The following is a 22,381-nucleotide window of genomic DNA, read 5'->3' as shown; positions in this document are numbered from 1 at the left end:
CCACTTCTACATTCGATTGTCGTCATCGTACACATGCCGGCCCCCCGCATCTGCACCTCCTCCCATGCACCGGCTTCGCGCCCCAGCACGTGCCATGGCCTAGCCTGACCTCGCGCCATGGTAGTCCGCCATGACATGAGCTCAGTCGCTGCCACCACCACTCAACCCCACCGCTAGCTGTCGCCCCGCCAGATTCGACCGTAACAGTGTGGATCTAGACGGTCACCACTGCCACCGCCCCGAACAGCTCCCCTAGCCGTCCGAGCGCGAGGTGGGCGAAGCCTCGCCACCGCGGTCCTTGCGACTGCACGGCTTTGCCGACGGCGGAGCAAGAAGGAGGGGGAGAAGGGTGGTGGCGAGGTCGTCGCCTCCTGAGCCGCCCATGGGAGGGCGACACGCTCGGACAGAAGTGTGAAAAAATATGTGGAGCCCGCCGGATACAGTACTCTTAATTTCCAACTTGTTCTTCATGAGAAATTTTCACAGTATAATTACTGTCAGATGGTACAGTACTCTTTACCCATCCTTCACACTGTGAAATACGATCTACAAAGATGAAGGTTGCGATACCAGATTTGAGAATAGCAAGATGGTAATGGGAATGTCATGCTTAGCTATCCTTCCAGAATGCAGAGGGTGTGAGCATTTAACAGTGGTCAAGTATCCAGGGTTCCTAAAGAAATAGGTTATGCAACGGTGCAAACATAAGTTTACAGTGCCAGGTAAGCTTATAACTATCTATCAGAGAGAGCACTATCAATTAGTGTTACCAAATCCATAGGTCCATGAATCTCACGCATGAAAGAAATAATGTCACCAACAACATTACAGTCAGGTTTTAAGCAGGTTACTGACAAACAACCCTTCTGACTTGAATCCTTCATTTTGAGACAATCTTTTTGTCCTCTGTCTATGTAATTATATGCCTTTGACAACGCCACCAATAACCTTCTGAAACTCTCTTCTTCCAATATTTTTATGATATCAGAGAAAGCACTCCGGTTTTGTTCTGAGATATTACAAATATTCTCGGTATTGAAAGCTTCTGTAGATACCATTTTTGATGCAACATCACGGATTGACATGAGATTATAGACAAAGTGGTTAGCAGTTTCGGCTGAAATGAAGTCAGTATCTTTTGGATTCTGAATATGGTAAAGCTCAACTATATTGGCTAAAGCAAAACGTGTTATGAAGACGAAGAAGTCATAGAAGTTCATGCCTGAAATGAGAAACCCAACATGATGTTATCAGAAAGTATGTCATTTGTTATGTTTCTTCATATGATTAGAACATTACCTGTATTTGCTGCTAAGTTGCGTTGACATAGTCCCTCAAAATCGTCACATATGTCCCGAATGTCTTCAATATAATCTTTTGCTACCTTGTAATCTTCATGAAGCAAGTTCCACTATAGTGTGTACAATGTTAGAAAAAAAAATGCTATAGCTATTGAAATGAAGTTTGTACAATTACGTGCTCACCACCCAATGAAGGTTGTAGCCATTAAACCAATTATGGTTTATTGATATAGTATCCTCCTGTAGTAAATGGCAAAAGGGAACAAACTCATAAGTTCCTGACAGTTGCAGGTGTCTGGGGTCCTTAATAGAAAGTCCAATGGCAAAGATGCAAAGAGTAGAGTGGCATGAATGAGTGCCTCACTGCCATTTCAAAGGCAGTTCAAGTTGAGTTACAGTGACATCAGAAATTTGTTTGGGAGCAAAAAGTTGCTCTGGTTGGTCACCAATTGCAGTCATAGGGATCAGACCCACATGATTCAATCACCATAAATTGGTATAGGCTGAGCGATCCCACTTTAAAGATGCACACAGTTTCAACCATAAAATATATTTCAGTTCAATAATAGTTGAAGTTGAACTGTGGTCATTCAATAACAAGAAGGCAAACCCACATCCATTCCTGCTGGATACATCTAGTACAGACCATCCTCGAAATAGGATAATGAGAACTCACCCTCAAGTTTTCAGTCCAAATCTAATTGTTTAGATCAAGACAGATTGCTTATGTTATTGTGAAGTGGAAGAATGGAAGGGTGTGAGAGTGAATTTATAGTAATTATGGGGGATCTTTCAGACAGTTCAGCAGTTATATTTAATCTTAATAAAACAAATCTGATTCAATGGTCAGGTTTGCTACTTCTCACTCTGTTTTTAGGGCGGCTATCATTTGCAGCCCAGATCTAATCCAACATTGAAATTATATCAAATGCATCAACATGTGGTGAAGAACTGAAGATGAAGGCATTTACCAGGTTATGGACTTGGTGATACCACCCACTAGGCACAAAAATGATTTCATTCTGCTCCTGAGTGCACTCTAGCCATTTAGTCTACAAAAGGAACATTTAAAATATTAAACCACAGGGAGGAGGGGGGGGGGGGGGGGGGAGCTACAAAATGAACTTTTCAAAATAAGTATTGCTGAGAGAAAATACATTATTGAATTCAGGAAACCGCTTTTCAGAAACATCATCATTTATGTTATAGACCGAAGATCGTAGGTTCCTACATGGCATAATCAACAATCACCAATTAGGTAACAATAGACAGTACTATTTCATCAAGTGAGCATGGAAAAACAACAGGCAGCACAGAGCAAAAGAATTAAATCAAGATCACACTCCATGATAAATTGCCAAATGAAAATTAGTTACATATGGATGCTATTAATAGATTGCAGAAACTATACATTGCAACAAAGACAGGGTACGTTACAAATGTGATAAGCCTGCAAATTAAGGTAAACTATGCAAGTTCTTTGGCAAAATCCAGGTCATACTCTTTAAGACTTATCCACCATTCAGAACTACCAAGCTGAGGTTGTTAAACTTCAGAAGGAAGTTATCACTTCTAAGTGAATAGAAATAGCTCACACCAGTTATGAAATAAACAGACTTATCTTTATCCTTTGTTTAAATTTGCTTTACATCCATAAGAATCAAGCATACTAGTTGCATGAAAAGAAAACTAACTTATAATTCACTCTTATAGTTGCAAAGAGCCAGATAATGCCATATATGTATTTCCTAAAAGATCAATTTAATGTCTTATCTAAAACATGAGTTGCCAACTTGCCATTCTTGAATTATGTTACATCAAAGAAAACAGGAAACAATTGCTGCTAAGAGGTATCACCAATTTCCAAATTTTCTTATTAGTGACAGCTGTCTAATTGACAAAATTCATCTAACAGTGAAACACAACTCTAAGAAGCATCCAACTCAATAATTACCTATCAAATACAAAATGACTTTGTGATGGTGGTAGAAAGAGCCATAGTTTTCTGCCGCATACATTTGCCGACCAGCTGTATGACCTAAAAACATCAGCATGAAGAGGAGTCCAAGTTCCTACGTAGAAGATGAAATCACAATACAAGAAAGATAGTAAATTGAAGTGTAACATCTAATGTGTGATCATGTTCATAGCCACGGAAGAAAGAACACCTCAATGTCATACATGTAAAGCTCAGAACAACACATAAGTAGAATCTTAAAACAGAGCTTACCTTTTGGTCCCATGTAAACAAACCGATAGTCAGCACAGTTTATTTCATTTGTATGGTTGGCAATGTCAGAATCTCGATGTATAGGATGACTATCAAGATACATGTTGAGCCAATCATCGGCAAAGAATGTTGGTGTGGTGTATGCAACATAACCAGGGTACTCCTGGAAGGTCAAGACAATACAAAATCAACCACATTGAGCAGGGGATGAATTATCAATTGGGAATAGAATAAAATATTGCATTCAGTACACTCCATTGTTGGAGCTATCAAAGGAAGAGTTCAATCTTATAAGCACAGGCATATACCACATGTGGAATTAACTCATACTGATATTACTCTATAGACTATAGCCTAAAAGGCTACAAAATTGGAATAGACTTCAGTGTTGAAACTATGTAATATCATGTGCTTTAAAACTGTACTGTATTGGTCCTAATAATTTCAGTTGCTAAAGAAAATTTTGTGGCATACAAATAAAACAAACAGATATACAGCAACAATTATGTTATACATGACTAAATCTCACGTCTGCCCGGCTCAAACTAATAGCAAATACGATTGCAGTTTCTGACACTGCAACTTAATATGATCGCAAGAAGAAACCTAGATAATGTTAGGATACCACAAATTCAGCAAACAAAAGCCAACATAACACATGCTGCGGAATCTAGTCAGACCTTCACAAAATGCCAATCTTTCAGGTACAGCAGGGAACCATCAGAATCCCCATTGCTCGAACTCGCAGCCCAGTGGTCGACAAACTCCCGCATCGACATCTCGAGCCGCTTCTGGTCCGAGAACTCCCTCGAGGAACAGTCAGCAACCTGCGACAAAACCGACCGACATCACCCGTGCCTGCGTCTTAACTATTTCAATGAGCAATCGAGCCAACGAGGAGCACACTGGCGGGCGGTGCTAACCTGCACGAGGGGAGAAGGGAAGCTTCGGGCGAGGAAGTCGAGGTCGGGGGCGCGGCGGTCGGCGGCGGCGGCGAGCGTCCAGTCGTGGCAGGACCGCCAGGAGGAGGTGAGGCCCGTGAGGACGACGGGGAGGTTGGGCCTCATGAAGCGGTCGACGAACTCCGCGTAGCTCAGCGTCGCCCCGTCCACCCGCTCCACCTGCCCCACCACCTTCACGCGGCTGCCGCCGCCGCAGCTGCCGCCGGCCATCTTCTCCGTCGGGAGCGGTGAGTCTCCTGCTTCACGAGGTGGAGATGGAGATTGGAGCCTGCGCAGCTTCGGTCCTCCCGAATTCGGAGTCGTCGTCGTCGGGGACAGCCGCGATTTGTGCCGCCGGTGGTTTTCTGGAAGGGACGGGACGGTTTGGTTACTGGGCTTTCTGGGCTCGTTTCGTGGGGCTATTTCTTGTTGGGAATAAGTCCACTTTGACTCCCTTAACAGTGACCCGAATCTAATCCATGGCCCTAACCGCAAAACCGGATATCTCGACCCCCGAACTATTGAAACTGGTGCAATTTAACTCTCTTGGCGGTTTTGGAGGGCGGTTTCACTGACGTGGTGGTGTTGTCCTAGTAGTCTATTGGGTTGACGTGGCGCTTAGGTAGCATTTGAATTAAAAACGTATACGCGGGACCCGTTTGTCATTCAAACACATAAAAAATGTGGGGGCCACTGACATGTGGGCCCCACATGTCATCCTCTCTTTTCCTTCTTCCTCCCTTCTCTCTTTCTTTTCTCTTTCTCTTCCCTTCGGCCGGCCGTGGGGAGCACGGGCTAGAGCGGCGGTGGGCGGGGGCCAGAGTGGTGGCGGTCGGCAAGAGCTGAAGCGGCGGCGGCAGCGATGGGAGCAGTGGCGGTGGTGGGCTGGAGCTGATGGCGGGTTCTGGAGCAGCAGCAAGCAGCTCGATGGCTGGTAAGGAGGCAGCAGAGGACGACAGCGCCGACGACAACGCTGACGCCGAGAAGATCGAGCGGAGGGATGGCGGTCAACGGCTTCGGTGATCCAAGAGCTAGGTGCCGGCGTGGCCCGAGGGTGCCAGGGGGAGACCTGAGTGGACACCTGCCCGAGCTGGGGCATCAGCTCCAACCCACCACTGTCGCCGCTTCAGCTCCCGCCGGTCGCCACCACTTTGGCCCCCATCCGCCGCCGCTCCAGCCCGTGGTCCCCGCGGCTGGCCGAAGGGGAGAGAAAGAGAAAGAAAGAGAGAAGGGAAGAAGAGGGGAGGAAGAAGAAAGAGAGAGGATGACATGTGTCAGTGGGCCCCACATTTTTTATGTGTGTGAATGAAAAATGGGTCCCACGTATACTTTTTAATTCAAATGCCACCTAAGCGCCACGTCAACCCAACAGACTAGGTCAACACCACCGCGTCAATGAAACCGCCCTCCAAAACCGCGAAGGGAGTGAAATTGCACCAGTTTCAATAATTCAGGGGTCGAGATATCTGTTTTGCGGTTTAGAGTCATGGATTAGATTCGGGTCACTTTTAAGGGAGTCAAAGTGGACTTATTCCTTCTTGTTGCTCTTTTATTTTTCGGAAATATAAGTCTATTTTGCCTTCAATGCACATTGAATCGCCTCCCTCAACTCTAAAACAGGGTATAATGTCTTCCCCATCTTTAAAAACCGGTGCAAATAGACTCATTCGATGATGTGAAGCGGTTTTTACTGATATGACAGGTTGATCGTGGTATACGTGTTGAGTCAGCAGGTGTAACCCACATATGAGCAACTTCCTCCTCATCTCATCCTCTTCATCCTAACTAGGCCTAGTCAGCATTTCTCCGGATCTGGCATTGTGCTATGGTGTCATCAACATCTCCCCCTCTCTTACTGGTGGTGGAGGTTATGGATGTGGCTGTTTAAGGCGTCTAGGGTAGGGGTGAAGGAGGATGGTAGAGGACGTTCACCACGTGGTGGATGCGGACGCGAAGCCATCGGCGTTTGTAGCCCATGCGCACTGGTACGACAGCGGTGACAATGGTGTCGGGGGTGGAGGAGGAGAGTGGTGCGAGGGCGGCCCGCTGATCCACACCTACTTGGTCTCCTTCCATGGCTTCTCCGTGCGGATGTCGCCGTCGTTGTGGGTGCTTCCGCTATCGTAGTTCTCCTCCTCCTCTTCTAGGGCTGCCGTTGCAGCAACGACGGTAGGGGTGGACAACTCAACAACACGGGAGCTCCGCTCGGTCGCGCTCGTGTGAGGAAGAAGAGGAGCGAAGAAGAGAAGAGGAGAGAAGAATTTCTTCCATCGATCCCTGACAAGTGGAACCCCACCTACTGACTTAGCAAGTCTACCATGGTTAACTTGCCATGTTAGCAAAAACCACTTCCTAAACTACCGAAGAAGTCACACTGGTTTGTGAAAGACGGGGAAGACGTTATACCTGGTTTTATGGTTGAGAGAGTTGATTTAGGTTGTGATCGCACGCAAAACAGAGCTATAGATTAACGCATAATTAATAAAGTATTAGCTATATAAAACTTAAAAATGGATTAATACGATTTTTAAAGCAACTTTCATATATAAACTTTTTACAAAACACGCACCTATCAGTTTAAAAAGTGTGCACGCGGAAAACGAGTAAGATGAGTTGGGAACTCAAGGGAAAGAACACAGCCTTAATCAGTAGCAAAAGATCAGGCACACAAAATGGACTTATTCCTTTAATTTCCTCGAGCAACCTAACATATAAAAAGTAGCAAAAGATCACACAAAATAGACTTATTTCTTTATTTTCCTCGAGCAACCTAACATATAAAATGGACTAAGGCTCTATTGTTTTCCACGCGCAAACTTTCGAAAATGCTAAACGATACGTTTTTATAAAAAAGTTGCTGTAAAATATTATATCAATCCAGCTAATACTTGATTAACCATACGTTAACTCGTCGTTTCCTTTTGCGTGCCAAGAGGAGGCAACACCTCAAAAGAACACAGGCGCTATTGCAAATCATCTTCAGACACTATTGCAATTCAGACAACATCACGAATATAGACGGCGACCGATCGGTGACCAACCGAGACAGACCACGCCGGCGGATTGGCCACTCCATAATGCAGTGTACCTAATTTTGGTAACGCTTTACCACAGCCGCGTCGTCAACGCCGACGCCGAGGTCATCTTCTACTACCAGAGTGCCTCTTCTCCCGTACTCCGCCACGCCGCACGTCTTCCCTTCGACTCCGCTTCTCCACCGACGCCACCACTGTCCTTCTCGCTTGCCGTGCCTCATCACCGCCGCACCGCTTCTCTCCGTTTGGTCAGATCTCAGATCCAAATTTGAGCTAGTACTAACATTTTTGTGTCGCGTTGGTTTAGTTTTAATCCGATCCGCACCGCACGGCACGGCGGCGCGGCCATCTAGCGCCGCCATGGGCGCCTCCTGCTCCTCCCCCTTCCCCCCTCCTCCTCCACCTGCCGAATCCAACGCCCCCTCCGCCTCCGCGATGCACCACCCGCCTCACCCCGCGGCCGGAGGAGGAGGACCCGTCATGCCGTACGCCGACGCCGACCGCACCCTCCGCGCGCTGGCCGGCGCGGCGGAGGGCTTCGGCCGCCGCGCCATCGGCGGGCTCCACGGCCCGCTCTACCGCGTCACCTCCCTCGACGACGACGGCCACGGCACCCTCCGCCAGGCGTGCCGCGCCCACGGCCCGCTCTGGATCGTCTTCGACGTCTCCGGCGACATCCACCTCCGCACCTACCTCCGCGTCACCTCCCACAAGACCATCGACGGGCGCGGCCAGCGCGTGCGCCTCCTCGGCAAGGGGCTCCAGCTCAAGGAGTGCCGCCACGTGATCGTCTGCAACCTCCAGATCGAGGGGGGCCGCGGCCACGACGTGGACGCCATCCAGATCAAGCCCTCCTCCGCCGACATCTGGATCGACCGCTGCAGCCTCGCCGACTGCGACGACGGCCTCATCGATATCACCCGCGGGAGCACCGACGTCACCGTCTCCCGGTGCCGCTTCTCCCGCCACGACAAGACCATGCTGGTGGGCGCCGACCCGTCCCACACCGGCGACCGCGGCATCCGCGTCACCGTCCACCACTGCTTCTTCGACGGCACGCGGCAGCGCCACCCGCGGGTGCGGTTCGGGAGGGCGCACCTGTACAACAACTACACGAGGGGGTGGGGCATCTACGCGGTGGCCGCCGGGGTGGAGGCGCAGGTGGCGTCGCAGTGCAACGTGTACGAGGCCGGGGCGGAGAGGAAGGCGGTGTTCAGGTACGTGCCGGAGAGGGCGGCGGACCGGGAGGAGGCGGAGGCCGGGTGGGTGAGGTCGGAGGGGGACGCCTTCCTCAACGGGGCGCGGCCGTGCCTGGTGGACGGCGGCGACGCGGCGGTGTTCAGGCCGGAGGAGTACTACGAGAGGTGGACCATGGAGGCGGCGTCGCCGGCGCTCAAGGAGGTGGTGCAGCTGTGCGCCGGGTGGCAGCCCGTGCCGAGGCCACCGGGCGAGTGATCCATCCATCCATCCATGTTACTAGTGTATATCAAAAAGAAATATTCATGTATTATCCATTTAGTGTGTCAGTACATCATTACCAAGTAATAATCGTGTAATAATCATGCACGTGTGTAATCCTCATAAAATAAGTTTAAGCAATGAATTTAACCCACAATCACAAGTTCAATTGTTCATATTTGCACACAACATCATCATTCTTTGTTGGAAATCTACTTGAAAAGATAAAAGGACTATAAACATGCTAAAAATGAAGACGACCCAGACGACATATTTGTAAACGAAAAATAATTTGTGGAAAAAAAATTATACGTATTCTTAACGATTTAAAAGTAAAGGCTGGAAAATAAACTTTGATTAAAAAAAAAAACCTAAAATCAACTCCAAATTTAAAGTTGAAAATTCAAATTTTGGCTGATAATCATAAGCATAAGGGAAAAGATGAGGCTAGAGAAGTATGCAACCAGTACGATATATGACATCTCTCTTCCAATTGATTGGAATCCCAATTATGCTCAGGTGCTACTAACAATCTAAAAAGTACTACTACAAGCCAATCAACTGATGACGTGTGACAAGATGAGTGTAGGTCAGAACGAATTTTGATGTTTTCCATCAAGAAACCTTAACGAAGTAACAGATGAAGCCAACAGAATACAAGTATAAAACTGAATCGCATAACTTCCCATTATGAGGAGAGCAGTAACTTCGTCATTTCTTCTTGGTAGTTTCCTACGTCTGTTTATGTTCTACACACAGCGTCTTCTTGGTTGAGGAAGATGGATTCAAGAACAGAAACTCACACTGGACTTGGCTAATCATCTTCATTGGATCACACGTGGGAATGGGATACAAGTATATACAACGCCTGGGGATTCATTGTACTCGGAAGCGATCATGTCCATTCCCCTCAGCCTGAAAATGAAGCACAGCTGTCAGTTTACAAATGCGTGCTAAATAAGGTTGAAAATGTAGACTAACTGCCTAGCTTTGGAAAAAACGGTGGCCGAGATCAGATCATCAAGAAAAAGGATGGTGAAGCACAAGACCAAATTGTACGTCACGAACTCAAAGTATATGCAATGAGTTATAAATTGAGCCACCTGAGTTTTGGAGTCACTGAATGAGGGCAGGAGCAATATGATGGACATCTGATTCTGATTTTGGTTTTTGGTTCATCACCTTGCTCTATCCTCTGTGCATCAGCAGAAGCAAAACATCGTTCTGCCATTTTGGAACTGTAAAGCTGTTATCCAAATCCCCTTCAGCACCTAATTTAATGAACATATGAGTTTATGTGCTACTCCCTCCGTCCCATAATATTACAACCTAGGACTGGATGGGACGTTTCATAGTACAATGAATCTGGAGATTCATTGTACTATGAAACGTCCCATCCAGTCCTAGGTTTTAATATTATGGGACGGAGGGAGTAGTCTCAACCTATATAAACTCTATGCACCGCTAATCTCACCACAGCACACATGTGCCTTCAGATATTGAATTCATCCCCAAAAGGCCCTTAGTAGTGTATGTCCAAAACCAAGTACCTGCTGTATACTACCCATGCACATACGACTGCGCAACAAAGACAACATGGAACAGAGGCTCATACTATGGATAGTTCATTGTATGGTCACTTGCTTCCAATCCAGGGAAAACAATCCCACCTATACAATCTGTTGCAGGCTTTGAGCATAGTCGCTCTGTCCTGGTTCTGGTGCTCTAAACCTTGTTTACCATTGTGATGCAAAGAGTCATGGTCATCAAGCAGCATGTCTTACTCTATTGGCAACTAAGCTGTCAGAGTAAATTTGATGAAAGCTCAAAATTGTGTTTGCCAGATAAACTGCCACCAGAAACTTATGGAACCAATGAATCTGCTATACTCTTCGTTCATGAGTGGAGCATGTAGCCTAGAATTTGTGTGTATTCACTCAGCATTTCCACCATTATCCTTGCTACTAATGCATGAAAAACCATCATCACTGGAAACTAGATCAATACTTTTTGAAAGGCCAAGAATAAGTGATCTGCATGTCTCACTGTTTGGGACAAAACCCAATTCCAACATCCTGTTCTGCAATTCTAATGACTCCTTGCTGCTTGTGGTTTCGCAGTAAGCTCTCATCAGAGCATTATAGCTTTCGTTGCAATGGACATGGAAATCAAGAACAAAAGCCCTCAGAATTAATTCTGCCCTATTAAGGGCTCCTTCCTTGCAAAATCCACAAACCAATGCAGAACAAATAGCTTCATTTGGTTGGAAGCCAGATTCAATCATCTCTGCCATTATCGATTCACCATCTAAGCTCCTTCCCAACCTGCAAAAGCAGGTTATGAGTGCTCGATAAGTATTGAAGTCCAGTCTCACTTCTCTTGAGATCATTTCAACCTTGACATCTAAAGCCTCCTCCACAATGTCACATTGGCAGAAGCACTCTACGATCATATTATACATTGCCAAGCTAGGGCTGTGCCCATCCTCTATCATCCAATGCAACAAACCCCTGGCAGCATTAGGGCGCATATCCTCGCACAATGCACCAATCAAGCAACTGTAACTCTGCGATGGGATGACAACACCATGCTTTCTTATAGGTGCCACCATGTTCAAGCAGGTGAGCAGCTTACTGAATTTTACATGGCTTTCTACCACAACCTTGAGAGCAAATCCTTCTGATGAGAACCCATACCCGACCATTTCCATCAGCAGAAATCTTGCCTCCCTTAACCTCCCTTCGTTACAGTACCCGGCGATAAGAACACTATAAGCAACAGCATCAGGGCTCAACCCACTCTGGATCATCCTGTCAAACATCCGCCGAGCATCGCGCACCCTCCCGGCCTTGCACAGCACATCCATTACAACTGTATGAGAGACCAAGTCTGGCTGCACACGTCTGTATGGCATTACGTCGAACAGGTGCAGCGCGTCCTGGAGCCTTCCCCTGCGGCAGTAGCCTGAGAGGAGGGCGTTGTAGGTGACCACGTCCGGCTCGAATCCCTGCTCCTCGAGCTCCTCGAGGAACCCCTGCGCGCGCTCGGCGTCCTCCCCGCGGCACAGGGCGGCGACGAGGATGTTGAACGTGTGCGCGTTGGGCCGCACCCCGGCGCGCGCCATGACGGCGCGCGCGGCCCAGAGGTCATCGAACCGCCCCGCGCGGGAGAGCGCGGCGAGGAGGGCGTTGAAGGCCGCAGCGTCGGGCGGGGCGCCGGCGGCCGCGGCGCGGAGGGCGGCGCGGAGCGCGTCGCGGAGGCGGGCGTGGCGGAGGAGGGCCTTGACGAGGAGGCCCGGGAGGGAGGGGTGCGGCGCGGTGGCGCTGGAGCGGAGGAGCGTGGGGAGGGCGTCGTGGCCCGGGTGGAGCCGGAGGAGGTGGGAGAGCGCGTCGAGGGCTTGGGAGAAGAGGCGGGAGGAGGCGAGGGAGCCCGCGAGGAAGGCGAGGTGGGTCGGCGAGGGCTGCGCCGGCGGCGGCAGCGCGAGGAGGAAGCGGAGGGTGGGGAGCGGGTGGGAGTGGCCGGCGCGGAGGACGACGGCGGTGAGCTCGTCGCTGCCGAGGTAGGGGAGCAGCCGGGAGAGCTCATCCTCAATGGGCCTCGCCTCGTCGGGGGCGTCGGAGGCGGTGAGGTGGCCCGCGACGAGGTCGACGACGGCGACGCGCGGGTTGAGGGCGCGCGGGAGGAGCGACGTCAGGGTGCTCGGCGGAATGCGCGACACGGACATGGCGAGACGCGCGTGGCCGCGTGGGTGGTCTCGAAGTAGTAGTTCTGTAATTTCCCCGAATGACATGTGGGCCCCACTCGTCAGCCTCCGCGCATAAACCCCATTCGCACCTGCGGTTTCTCCTCCTCCTAACCCTGCTGCTGCTCCGCCGCCACGGGAGAAGGAGAAGGGAGATGATGAGCTTGCAGATTCCGGCGAGATCCGGAGGGCTCCGCCGCCTCCTCCTCCTCGGAGGGGCGGATGGGATCAGGAGGCCCTACTCCACGGGCGACCGCCGGCGCCGGGTGATCCGCGAGGCGCGGCAGGAGGAGGAGGACGAGGCCTTCCTCCGCACCCTCAACTTCGGCGCCGACCCGGAGAACAACCCCCCGCCACCGCCGCCGCCGCCGCCTCGACGACCCGGAGGTGCACCCGACGACTCCTCCCCACACGCCGCGTTCCCCACCGACATCCTCCGACGCGCCGCCGGGAAACAGCCGTTGCCGCCGCCGCAGCAACCCATCGGGGAATCGCTGATGGAGAAGCTTAAGCTGGGCGACGCAGCCGCCACCACCGCCGCGGGAAACAGCGGCGAGCGGCCGCAGCCTGAGCGCGAGCCGACGAAGCCGCCGCCGCCTGAGCACGAGGCGGCGCAGCCGGAGGACGTGGACGAGATCTTCAGGAAGATGAAGGAGACTGGGCTGATTCCGAACGCCGTCGCCATGCTCGACGGCCTGTGCAAGAGCGGGCTGGTGCAGGAGGCCATGAAGCTGTTCGGTCTTATGCGAGAGAAGGGTTCCATCCCTGAGGTTGTCGTCTACACCGCGGTTGTCGAGGCTTTCTGCAAGGCACGCAAGCTTGACGATGCTGTGAGGATTTTCAAGAAGATGCAGGGGAATGGGGTTATTCCGAACGCCTTCAGCTACTGGTTGCTAATACAGGGGCTGTGCAAGGGTGGGAGGCTGGATGATGCAGTTGCCTTCTGCGTGGAGATGTTTGAGGCTGGGCATTCGCCGAATGCCATGACCTTTGTGGGCTTGGTTGATGAGGTATGCAAGGCTAAGGGGGTAGAGGAGGCTGAGAAGCTCGTGAGGAGTTTCCAGGACAGGAACTTTGCCATTGATGAGAAGTCCATCAGGGAGCACTTGGACAAGAAAGGTCCATTCTCGCCGGTCATTTGGGAGGTGATCTTTGGAAAGAAGAAATCAGGCCGACCATTTTGAGCTTTGCCAAAAGTAGTATGTGCACATTCTCACCATTTTGTGTAGCTATCGCCAGTGATGCTTTTTTGAGAGTTAGTGTGCTTCTCTGGTTACATTAAAATGTTTAGCATGATGTTCTATGTAACAATCACTACTATGCAATCCCCAAGTCTGTCATCTTTTTTACATCACCACCATTTACTAAAACTCCTGCATGAGCATATAATGCTTGCTTCTACGCGCCAACTGCTTTGTCATCTTTTAGCTAATTTCAAGCCAGTTAGCCTACTTGCTATAGAGGCTCGAAGCGAGGAGTGGCTATAAGCAATTTTTCTGCATGACAGACTGCCCCCATGGATACATACTTGCTTCTGAGGCACAACTACTTTGTAATGTGCTATTTTAGTTTCTTTTTTTTAAAAAAAATAATGTAATATATTTACAAGTTTGGTAGTTGCTCACTATTAGTCATTTTTTTAATCATACTCTCCAGCCTCCACCTAGGCTCAATTTTTTTTTGTCTAAATTACCAATTTGTTAGTCTAAAAAAATGGCCCAATCACACAATCTTGAGTAAAATAAAGGTTCCAATCAATCAGGCAAACAGTATATTATAAATTTGATCGTGCTATATTGAAATCATGTGCTTGAATTGCATTCGTTGAAGATATGTTATCTATTCTTTAGAATATATGTGCAAACATGTCATCTGGATACTTATGCAGTTGAAAAGAATTGCAAGAAGTGTAGTTAGAATTAGTTAGTACCTCCACTTCCTTCTCTACCTTCCCACCATAACGGGAACAGACCATTAAAATTTCCAGCTGTTGTCAGAAGTTGAGATGATCTCTTTAAAATTATTGTAGGAATTGGAAAAAAAGATGTAAAGTAGTTAAGAATGAAGATGGGGGGCTAAATCATTGGAATTTCTTGTTTGTTTCAAGGTTCTTCTGGTGACAAGAGGAGTTGAGTGTCCTTTCCACACTGTCTAATCGTAAGGTGATGTCATACTCGCATGCAGTGTTGCAGATCTTGTATGGCAATTTGCTGTATAAGTTTCAGTGTTCCCCTTGGTGCTATGCAGTGGCATGGTGGCAGGGCGATGCTTTGCACCTAACTGCCGCAAAGGCAGACTGACTGTAACCGGTAGGAAAAAGTAGCTTGATGGCTTAGGCTGGGGTATGGTGCCTAGCGCCTAGGCGGGCACCAAGTAGAACACATGAGTTTAATTATTTTAACAATAAATAGATGTATGTTGGTCTGCACTAAGCTTGTTTGCCTAGACAACTTTTGATATCAATGGTAAGGTAATGGTAATCTATTTTTTCCCAGAAAAAAATGCTAATTTAATTTTGAGCATGTATGTATAAGATGTGCAGGCATATGAGCATAGTGCTACCTGTTTGCATGGGTATTTATCTAGTAACTAGTAATAGACAATCTGGTTTGTAGGTGTCTAACTTTTTTTTTTTGCGAGCTTGTGTGTGTATGTGTGTGTGTGTGTCTGTGTTGGGCACTTGGGCATTAGCACATCATTCCTGTTGTTTAAATTAATTTCAGATGCACTGAATTATTCCTAGAAACAATTTTTGAATCTTGCTTATTGTAATTTTAGTGCTGAATTATATTGTATTGCACTGCTGTACCACTAACCACATTGCTTCATGAAACGTGGTTCATTTTTTTAAAACAGCATGAAAGATTTGCAGAGTTCTAGTCTTTCTAGATAAGACAAAGATTATCCTGTAATCATTCTGTTAGAGTATATGGTAGTTAGAGCCATATTAGGATAGGATTGATTTGTGTGGACTCCTTCCATATCTTTAATCCTTCCTTATCTCCTCCCCATGTACTCCTATATATATCGGCCCCCTGAGGCTTAATACAATCGATACACATCTCTCCCTATACCATCCAACACATTCCTCATAGACTCACTTTGCTCATTGTCCTTTAGTTCTACCCTTTTCCTTTTCCAAATTTAGTATACTGAATAATTGCTCCACTACTGATCCTTCCACCCTGAGCAAAGCTGTATTATTTTAATGTTGCACTGAAAGATGTCTTCAAAAAGGGTACACCTCCTTTTAGAAAGGAATAGATACTCTGAAATCACTAACTTAGCAGTACTCACCATAAGGTTGAAAGTTGGAGCTGTGATTCTTGATAAAAGTAAATACTCCCTCCATTTTTTTTATATGACCGTAGCCAACATCATATACAAATATGGAGGGGGTACTACTTCCGTCCCAAAATACTTGTCGTTATAGGTTATTTAGCATGTACTAAGGTTATAATACCCCTTGATTAATAATGTATAGTTGGATGTGGAATGGTGGTTGTTGGTATAATGGGGAGAAATTTGAATTGGAAGTGATTGATGTGGCAAGTACTACTTCGAAGTGACAACTATTTTGGGATAATTTTTGAATGTTAGAAAGACAAGTATTGTGGGACGGAGGAAGTACATTTTAAGCTTACCGAACAGGAACCTTCAAAACAGGATCTTGTTGACTCCTTTTTCAACTAGATGTATTTACATCATCCTATTCGGAGAGTCCCATGATTACTGTTCTCCTAGAAAGAGCCTTATGGGTATAATGGGCCTTTCACTTGCTTTGTTTTGACAAGAACTACCTGTTCACCTGCTTCATCCACAGCACACATTGTGTTCCCCTTCTCTCTCTGTTGTTACCACGAGAGATGTTCACAGTGCCAAGAGGTACGCATTGAATGGCAATGGCTGCAAGTAACCTGGATGTTTTCGAAGCATGTCATGAGAGGTTGCAGCACTGCGCCAGGGCTACCAGGCGCACAGTAAGCAAGCGAAAGCTGATGTTGGCTGCAGGCCAGTGGCAAGCAGGGCAAGGGGTTGCTTGAGCATGCAGACTTGTAGAAGGTCTGAGCTTGTACACTGTCTCCACTTGAATTTTTCTATGAAACTTACACTTGAATTTTTTTTTTATCGAACACGCAGGAGACTAACACTTGAATTTTTGAATGAAAATTTTGTACTTTCTTGAAGCTCTTTTCTGAACTCAAATTTCAAGCCTAGAACTAAAGTAAATGAGAACAAATTCTAGTTGAAGCTTGAGATCATTTTCTTTTAAGCCATTAAGTTTCAGGTTTGGAACCTGATGATCCAATTTTTGAAACTTGATTCGAACTTAAAGTTTCAATTTTGAGACTCGCTGATACTTGCACATTTCAATTTTGGAACTTGTTCAGACTTTCTTTAAAACCTTTTGAAACTATGATTTTATCATTGCTAGTATCCGAAACCTGTGAAATTGGATAAAACTCACTGAAACCTTTATGAAACTCGACGAAACACTGTGAGACTAGTTAAGACTTATATGGACCTGGTTGAATACCATATTATTGCCCCGTCCTTTAACTTAACGCTATGATAGAATCAGCAGTTACTCGGAATTGCTAATATAAGCAGAGAAAAATTACTTTGTATCTATGATACCATATCTTTAAAGGCAAACTAAAGTTGAAGTTTAATCATTTTATATTGTCAAGTATGTATGAGAATACAACATAATTGTTTCTTCTGTGTGAAATTTTTTCTACCACTTTAAATTTGCTAGTGCACATGGCTTTGCATCGAGCAATATTCAAGTGTTGGTCGATGGATGCTCTAAATCTTTAGGGATGCTTTTTGAAAATAAGACGCCTCATGCAACCAATTGAATATTGAGGCACTTTGTGCTGAGATATCTAGTTTGTCTCAAAAATATGTCTCAAGCTGTCTAACTTCTACTGTTGCAAAAGTACATGCTGAAATATATAACCAACTTGTTAGGTCTAAACACCTTTAGCTATTTTATTGTAAAGTTTTTTGTAATTATGATTACAGTGAGCAGCTTGTGTGTCCTCTATATAAGTATGATATAGATTTGTTTAAGTGGACATCTAGAAGAAACTAACTCTATGAAGACATAGCTTTAAAAAAAAAACTCGATGAAGATATGATTTGTAGAATCTCCTGGTGCATTGATGGTAGTATTTAAGAAGTCACCTTCAACATTCTAACACACAAGTATAATGGGCAACGCTGCTCCTCATGTTGTCGTGTTCCTCATAAGGTTTATTTATGGAGTGATGCAGATACTGACCAAGGTTGCTTTTAGCCAAGGCACAAGTACATATGTTCTTGTTTTCTACAGAAATATAATAGCTGCAGTAGTCTTACTGCCTGTTGCTTTGGCAGTAGAAAGGTAAGCATATTTTCTTGCAATTTTCCCTTGATAAGTGGATATCATCTTGGAAGCGTGTATGCGCATTTTCTTGTAATTTTCCCTTGATAAGTGGATATTTTCTTGGAAGCGTATATTGAGTCATTGATGTTTATTTTTGCAGGAAAACTGCCCCACCACTGTCACTCAAAGTCTCTCTGAAGCTATTTGTGCATGCACTATGTGGGTAAGTCAAAGTATAATTGCTGTTCTGTAGTAGATGGAAATCCCTCGTGCTGTTATGGGAAATTCGCATAGGAAAATGCTAAATATGAGGCCCGATTGCTAAATGCTAAATAGCGATTAGTTGGTCGTTTTCCGTTTAATCACCCGAATAATCGTCTATACGTTGTATTTGATGATGATTTAGAGTAGTTTGTTTTACTTAATTTAGAATTGTTTTTGTTTTGTAACATATATTTTTATGTTTTAGTTATTTAATGCAACCAATTCTACTACCATGTGATATATAAATCCGGTGTTAGAAGAGTTAATGTCTTACTTATCTGTTTAATTAAAAAACAACATGAACATATTTGATTTATATAGTTGTACACATCTAAATCTTCAAATAAGTATATAATATTATAAAATTTGTACATATATTCGCGAACGTTAAATTTCCGTATAATTCCGATTAATCGTCCGTGTTCCTATTAATCGGTGAACAATACCCTTTCCGTCCGATAACCGTATTCCGTCTTCTAAGTTTAGAATGTTAGAAAAAATATTCTAAGTCAATTTCCATGTCTCTTCTATTCGGAACACAATGGTATTATCATTTGCAACATAGATTAAAAGAAAAGCACTTCACTAAATGCCGAAAATGTCAAAAATCAGTTACCAAACAAGATAACCATAGTCCAAGGCAGCACCAAATGGATCTGTAGTGAGGATGAATTGTTACTTAGTCTTCTCCTCTAGCAGATAACTTGCTAGATGAGCATTTCTTTGTCTTCTCTTCTATCAGATAACTTGCTAGATGAAGCATTCTTTTTGCAATACTATGGAATATATATCGTTTCATATTTTGTTGGAATTCTCAATATGGGAATATCAGACAATTGTTGGTACTATATTGTATAATTTATTTTTTTTTCAAGCAAGAAAGGATGCGCCATGCTTCCCTCATTTTTGTTTAACTTTGTATATAATTTCTTCATCACAATGATCTAATCTTAACCAGAGACAATTGATTCAATTGTGTTTGAGAAAAAAAAGAACTGATGCCATATTAAATCTAAGATTCTCCAGTACTGTAACTAAACATGCTAGTGATTCGTCTGGGTAGGGAAGGTAAAATCTACTGTATCTTAACTTTACCAACTCCTTTTCTTTGGAAATTTTATCCAAAGCTCGTACTTTTAAAAAATGATTCTTCAATTTTGTGCTAATATAACTTGTGTTGAAATCTGCCAAGGATGTCTGCTGCGATGAACATATCATGCATTGGCCTCAATTATTCTTCAGCAACAGCTGCTTCTGCAGTACAAAATATCATGCCAGTATTAACTTTCTTTTTGGCTGTTCTTATGGGGTAAGTGTTTTTGTATGATAATTGCATCTCATCCTAGAAATTTTGGTCAAGTAATTCGTTCTTTGTTTCTCTAGTTTTAGTTAGTTTGCTAAGAGTTGGTACTTAATCAGCTATGACATAAAATAGCTTATTAAATACGAGTAAATTATATGATCAAACTTTGGTGGAGTTACGATGATTTGTTCTACATATTGTAGGATGGAGTCTTTTAAATTAAAGATGTGCCATGGAATCGTGAAAATTTCTGGCATAGTGTTTTGTGCTGTTGGAGTTTCTGTGCTAGCATTATACCAGGGACCTGATCTGAAGTCTTTTATCAAGCACCACCTTTTTCCTCACACAAACCGTGTTGGTACTCATTCTTCAAGGAACTGGATACTAGGAATTTTCTTGCAGTTTTTGGCGACTTTAATGTGGGCTCTTTGGGCAGTACTTCAGGTAAAAGCTTGCAAAGTCCATTAAGCTGTGTTTGCTAATTTATTTGTCTAAAGTTTAGCTGACATGGTACTTCCCAGGGACCTCTGTTAGAGGAATACCCGTCTAAGCTACTCAACACAACTCTCCAGATAGTCTTCTCGGCTGTTCAATCATTTTTTATGGCTCTAGTGCTTGAGAGAGACTTTTCAAGATGGAAGCTTGGTTTCGATATAGGCCTTGTTGCCATCATCTATTGTGTAAGTTAAAAGATTAATTAGATTATGTTGACTAATAATTTGGTTACCCTAAAGCAGGATGAGTGTCAAAACTTCTCTATTTGTTTCTCTTTAACCATTTGATGTTAGACTACACAAAGTGAAAACATGAGTTTCCTTGGGTGTTCCTGAATAGACCTGATCTGCTGAGTTCTTTGTTACCCCATTCATGTTGGAAATTCTTCTAGTCAAAGATAGGACGTACTTGTTGCATACTTGCATGATGGTCGTTAGGCCAAGCCCATGTGATGCATTGCTTGCTCAAAGACCCCCTCCTGGGCTAGGGCTGCTTAGTATACCCAAATCTGTCACAGCTGTAGAACCAGACGTTGCTTATGACATATTTACTGAGTGATTAGTTTGTATTAATTGTTAACATTGTAATAAGGTAAAATAATGCGTAATTGTGCATTGTAGTCATACTAACACTTTTTTGAAACATCTTTGGTGCATCTAAACATGCAATCGAACACCCCCATGCAGTGAATACTATTTAGAACCATCCAATGACAACCAAACACTCACCCTTTGTATCCTTGGGTTAGCTTGGCCCAATATCATCCAGGCAACTAATCACAGCCATAACTTACGAAAAAGAAAATGTCATCTTGTTTGTTAGTATGGTACTGCTGTACTGGTCGCTTGCAACAAATGGTTGAAATGATGCTTTCAGTTTTCTAAACTGCATATTTGAGTTCTAAGATCTACGGAGAATACAACAGAAGCTCTTCATTTATATTGCTATTATTAAGATGGATCTCTCTCAACGTTCAACAAAACTACAAAAGCAAGTCTTTTAGTCAAAGAAAAAAAAAAGGTGACCTCTGAATTTACTGAAAATAATTGCAGGGCATTGTTGTTTCCGCAATTTCATTTTACATGCAAATTTGGATTATTGACAAGAGGGGTCCAGTATTTTTGTGCATGACAGTACCCCTGACTCTGGTCATCACTATCATTCTTGAATTACTCATTGGAGAAGCAGTCACCCTGGGAAGGTGCCATTTCGATTGCTAATTAAACAAGCTTTGCCTTTTAAAACTTAAGAATAACAGCAACTTTTTCTTAAAATTCTCTTGTCTGATGAACAGCATAATAAGCGGAGCGCTGATGGTTGTGGGCCTGTATACTGTTCTCTTGGGGAAGAGGATAGAAGAGGAGGGTATCAGCAGTCAAGGAGGTAATGCAGAAGAAACAGCACGCTCAGATTTGGAGGAACAAGAAACTGCAGCTCCAGTTCCAGCATCTCAAGATGTGAAAGAGAAGATCGACGCGACAAACTGATCGAAACTGTGTGCAGCATGCTCTCCTAAAAAAAATATAGAACTGAAACTGTTTACAACAAACTTCCCTCAGCCACTTTTGCACTTCTACTAGCATGTACATACTTTTTTTTTCTTACTGTTTTGAGCTCAGACGAGAGTTTCTGTGGTGGATTTTGGGTGAGCAATCCCGTGCTTACAAGTTGTGAAATTGGTGTGAGTTGTGGCCGACAATCAAGCCAGGCACTGAGAATATATAAATATATTGGACCTTGGTATAAAATCATGCTTACTGTCATGATGAAGTGATCTGCATTTTATTTCTGTAAGAGCTTGGTACCATTTGCAGCATATGGGATGTTGTCTGTGATGCCAGAAATGCCCCTGCTACAGCAACAAGCTGTCCATGGCTGTTGCTGGCCAGAACTGGAGCCGAAGCTGAACAACAACGGCGACACCGCTTCGCCACCTGCAGCGATCGCCACCATCTTCAAGATTACTTGTGAGGTCAGGTAAGAGAGGATCACCACTGCCATTTATTTTATTTTATTTTCTTTTCTCCCTCTTGTCCGAGGATTCACCTCTATCCATTGTGTACGACATGGTAATAAATCACGCGAATAATTAATTCAACACTATCATAACGAGTGGCAAATAATCCTTTTATCCCTAAATTATATTCAATTGTTGGAGCTAATGCCCAGGAGATCATTTGGACTGTAGATTTTGTAAGATCTTTTCTCTGTTTGCTCTTCAGATGTTGATGAGATTCTCCA

General features: G+C 45.0%; 5 protein-coding genes across 6 annotated transcripts; 3 read left to right on the top strand and 2 right to left on the bottom strand.

Moving 5' to 3' along the window:
* Positions 1 to 336: 336 nt before the first annotated feature.
* LOC127776851 (arginine-specific demethylase JMJ20) lies at positions 337 to 7,869 on the bottom strand. The gene is made up of 10 exons (XM_052303451.1): positions 7,833 to 7,869; positions 4,455 to 4,897; positions 4,212 to 4,358; positions 3,532 to 3,694; positions 3,256 to 3,373; positions 2,459 to 2,528; positions 2,273 to 2,353; positions 1,485 to 1,541; positions 1,300 to 1,411; positions 337 to 1,222 (listed from the first exon to the last, which is right to left on the bottom strand). Exons 1-10 carry the CDS (start codon positions 7,867 to 7,869, stop codon positions 735 to 737), a joined length of 1,716 nt encoding a protein of 571 aa, XP_052159411.1. The 3' UTR covers positions 337 to 734.
* Positions 7,459 to 9,122, top strand: LOC127784945 (putative pectate lyase 21). Its single transcript, XM_052312376.1, has one exon. The coding sequence runs from the start codon at positions 7,868 to 7,870 to the stop codon at positions 8,960 to 8,962; it is 1,095 nt and encodes a 364-aa protein (XP_052168336.1). The 5' UTR covers positions 7,459 to 7,867; the 3' UTR covers positions 8,963 to 9,122.
* A 308-nt stretch (positions 9,123 to 9,430) lies between these two features.
* On the bottom strand, positions 9,431 to 12,757 carry LOC127784907 (pentatricopeptide repeat-containing protein At5g40400). Of its 2 annotated transcripts, XM_052312332.1 has the most exons (3): positions 10,440 to 12,757; positions 10,069 to 10,236; positions 9,431 to 9,880 (listed from the first exon to the last, which is right to left on the bottom strand). In XM_052312332.1, the coding sequence occupies exon 1, from the start codon at positions 12,753 to 12,755 to the stop codon at positions 10,899 to 10,901; it is 1,857 nt and encodes a 618-aa protein (XP_052168292.1). In that variant the 5' UTR covers positions 12,756 to 12,757; the 3' UTR covers positions 9,431 to 9,880; positions 10,069 to 10,236; positions 10,440 to 10,898. The 2 variants fall into 2 exon arrangements, with proteins under 2 accessions (XP_052168292.1, XP_052168283.1); XM_052312323.1 differs by having other exon boundaries at positions 10,069 to 12,757.
* A 105-nt stretch (positions 12,758 to 12,862) lies between these two features.
* Positions 12,863 to 14,030, top strand: LOC127784980 (pentatricopeptide repeat-containing protein At4g38150-like). The gene has a single exon (XM_052312413.1). It carries the CDS (start codon positions 12,863 to 12,865, stop codon positions 13,889 to 13,891), a length of 1,029 nt encoding a protein of 342 aa, XP_052168373.1. The 3' UTR covers positions 13,892 to 14,030.
* A 167-nt stretch (positions 14,031 to 14,197) lies between these two features.
* On the top strand, positions 14,198 to 22,156 carry LOC127784936 (WAT1-related protein At5g64700-like). Its single transcript, XM_052312365.1, has 7 exons — positions 14,198 to 18,096; positions 18,239 to 18,301; positions 19,535 to 19,651; positions 19,849 to 20,089; positions 20,167 to 20,325; positions 21,193 to 21,341; positions 21,435 to 22,156. Exons 1-7 carry the CDS (start codon positions 17,924 to 17,926, stop codon positions 21,625 to 21,627), a joined length of 1,095 nt encoding a protein of 364 aa, XP_052168325.1. The 5' UTR covers positions 14,198 to 17,923; the 3' UTR covers positions 21,628 to 22,156.
* The last annotated feature ends 225 nt before the right edge of the window (positions 22,157 to 22,381 follow it).

Source organism: Oryza glaberrima, chromosome 1 (genome assembly GCF_000147395.1).
Source record: "Oryza glaberrima chromosome 1, OglaRS2, whole genome shotgun sequence".
In the NCBI taxonomy this organism is placed as follows: domain Eukaryota; kingdom Viridiplantae; phylum Streptophyta; class Magnoliopsida; order Poales; family Poaceae; genus Oryza; species Oryza glaberrima.
Note: the sequence above shows the minus strand (reverse complement) of the source record. Positions and strands in the feature narration are given on the sequence as shown.

Coding starts and splice junctions, on each gene's coding strand:
- LOC127784945 (XM_052312376.1), top strand. CDS start 7,868: ATGGGCGCCTCCTGCTCCTCCCCCTTCCCCCCTCCTCCTCCACCTGCC.
- LOC127776851 (XM_052303451.1), bottom strand. CDS start 7,869: ATGGCGGCGCTAGATGGCCGCGCCGCCGTGCCGTGCG. Junction 4,898..7,832: donor CCGCGCCGCCGTGCCGTGCG/GTGCGGATCGGA, acceptor ATTCCCAACAAG/AAATAGCCCCACGAAACGAG. Junction 4,359..4,454: donor TCCCTTCTCCCCTCGTGCAG/GTTAGCACCGCC, acceptor GTTTTGTCGCAG/GTTGCTGACTGTTCCTCGAG.
- LOC127784907 (XM_052312323.1), bottom strand. CDS start 12,755: ATGTCATTCGGGGAAATTACAGAACTACTACTTCGAGACCACCCACGC.
- LOC127784980 (XM_052312413.1), top strand. CDS start 12,863: ATGATGAGCTTGCAGATTCCGGCGAGATCCGGAGGGCTCCGCCGCCTC.
- LOC127784936 (XM_052312365.1), top strand. CDS start 17,924: ATGGGCAACGCTGCTCCTCATGTTGTCGTGTTCCTCATAAGGTTTATT. Junction 20,326..21,192: donor TTGTTGCCATCATCTATTGT/GTAAGTTAAAAG, acceptor AAATAATTGCAG/GGCATTGTTGTTTCCGCAAT. Junction 21,342..21,434: donor GAAGCAGTCACCCTGGGAAG/GTGCCATTTCGA, acceptor TCTGATGAACAG/CATAATAAGCGGAGCGCTGA.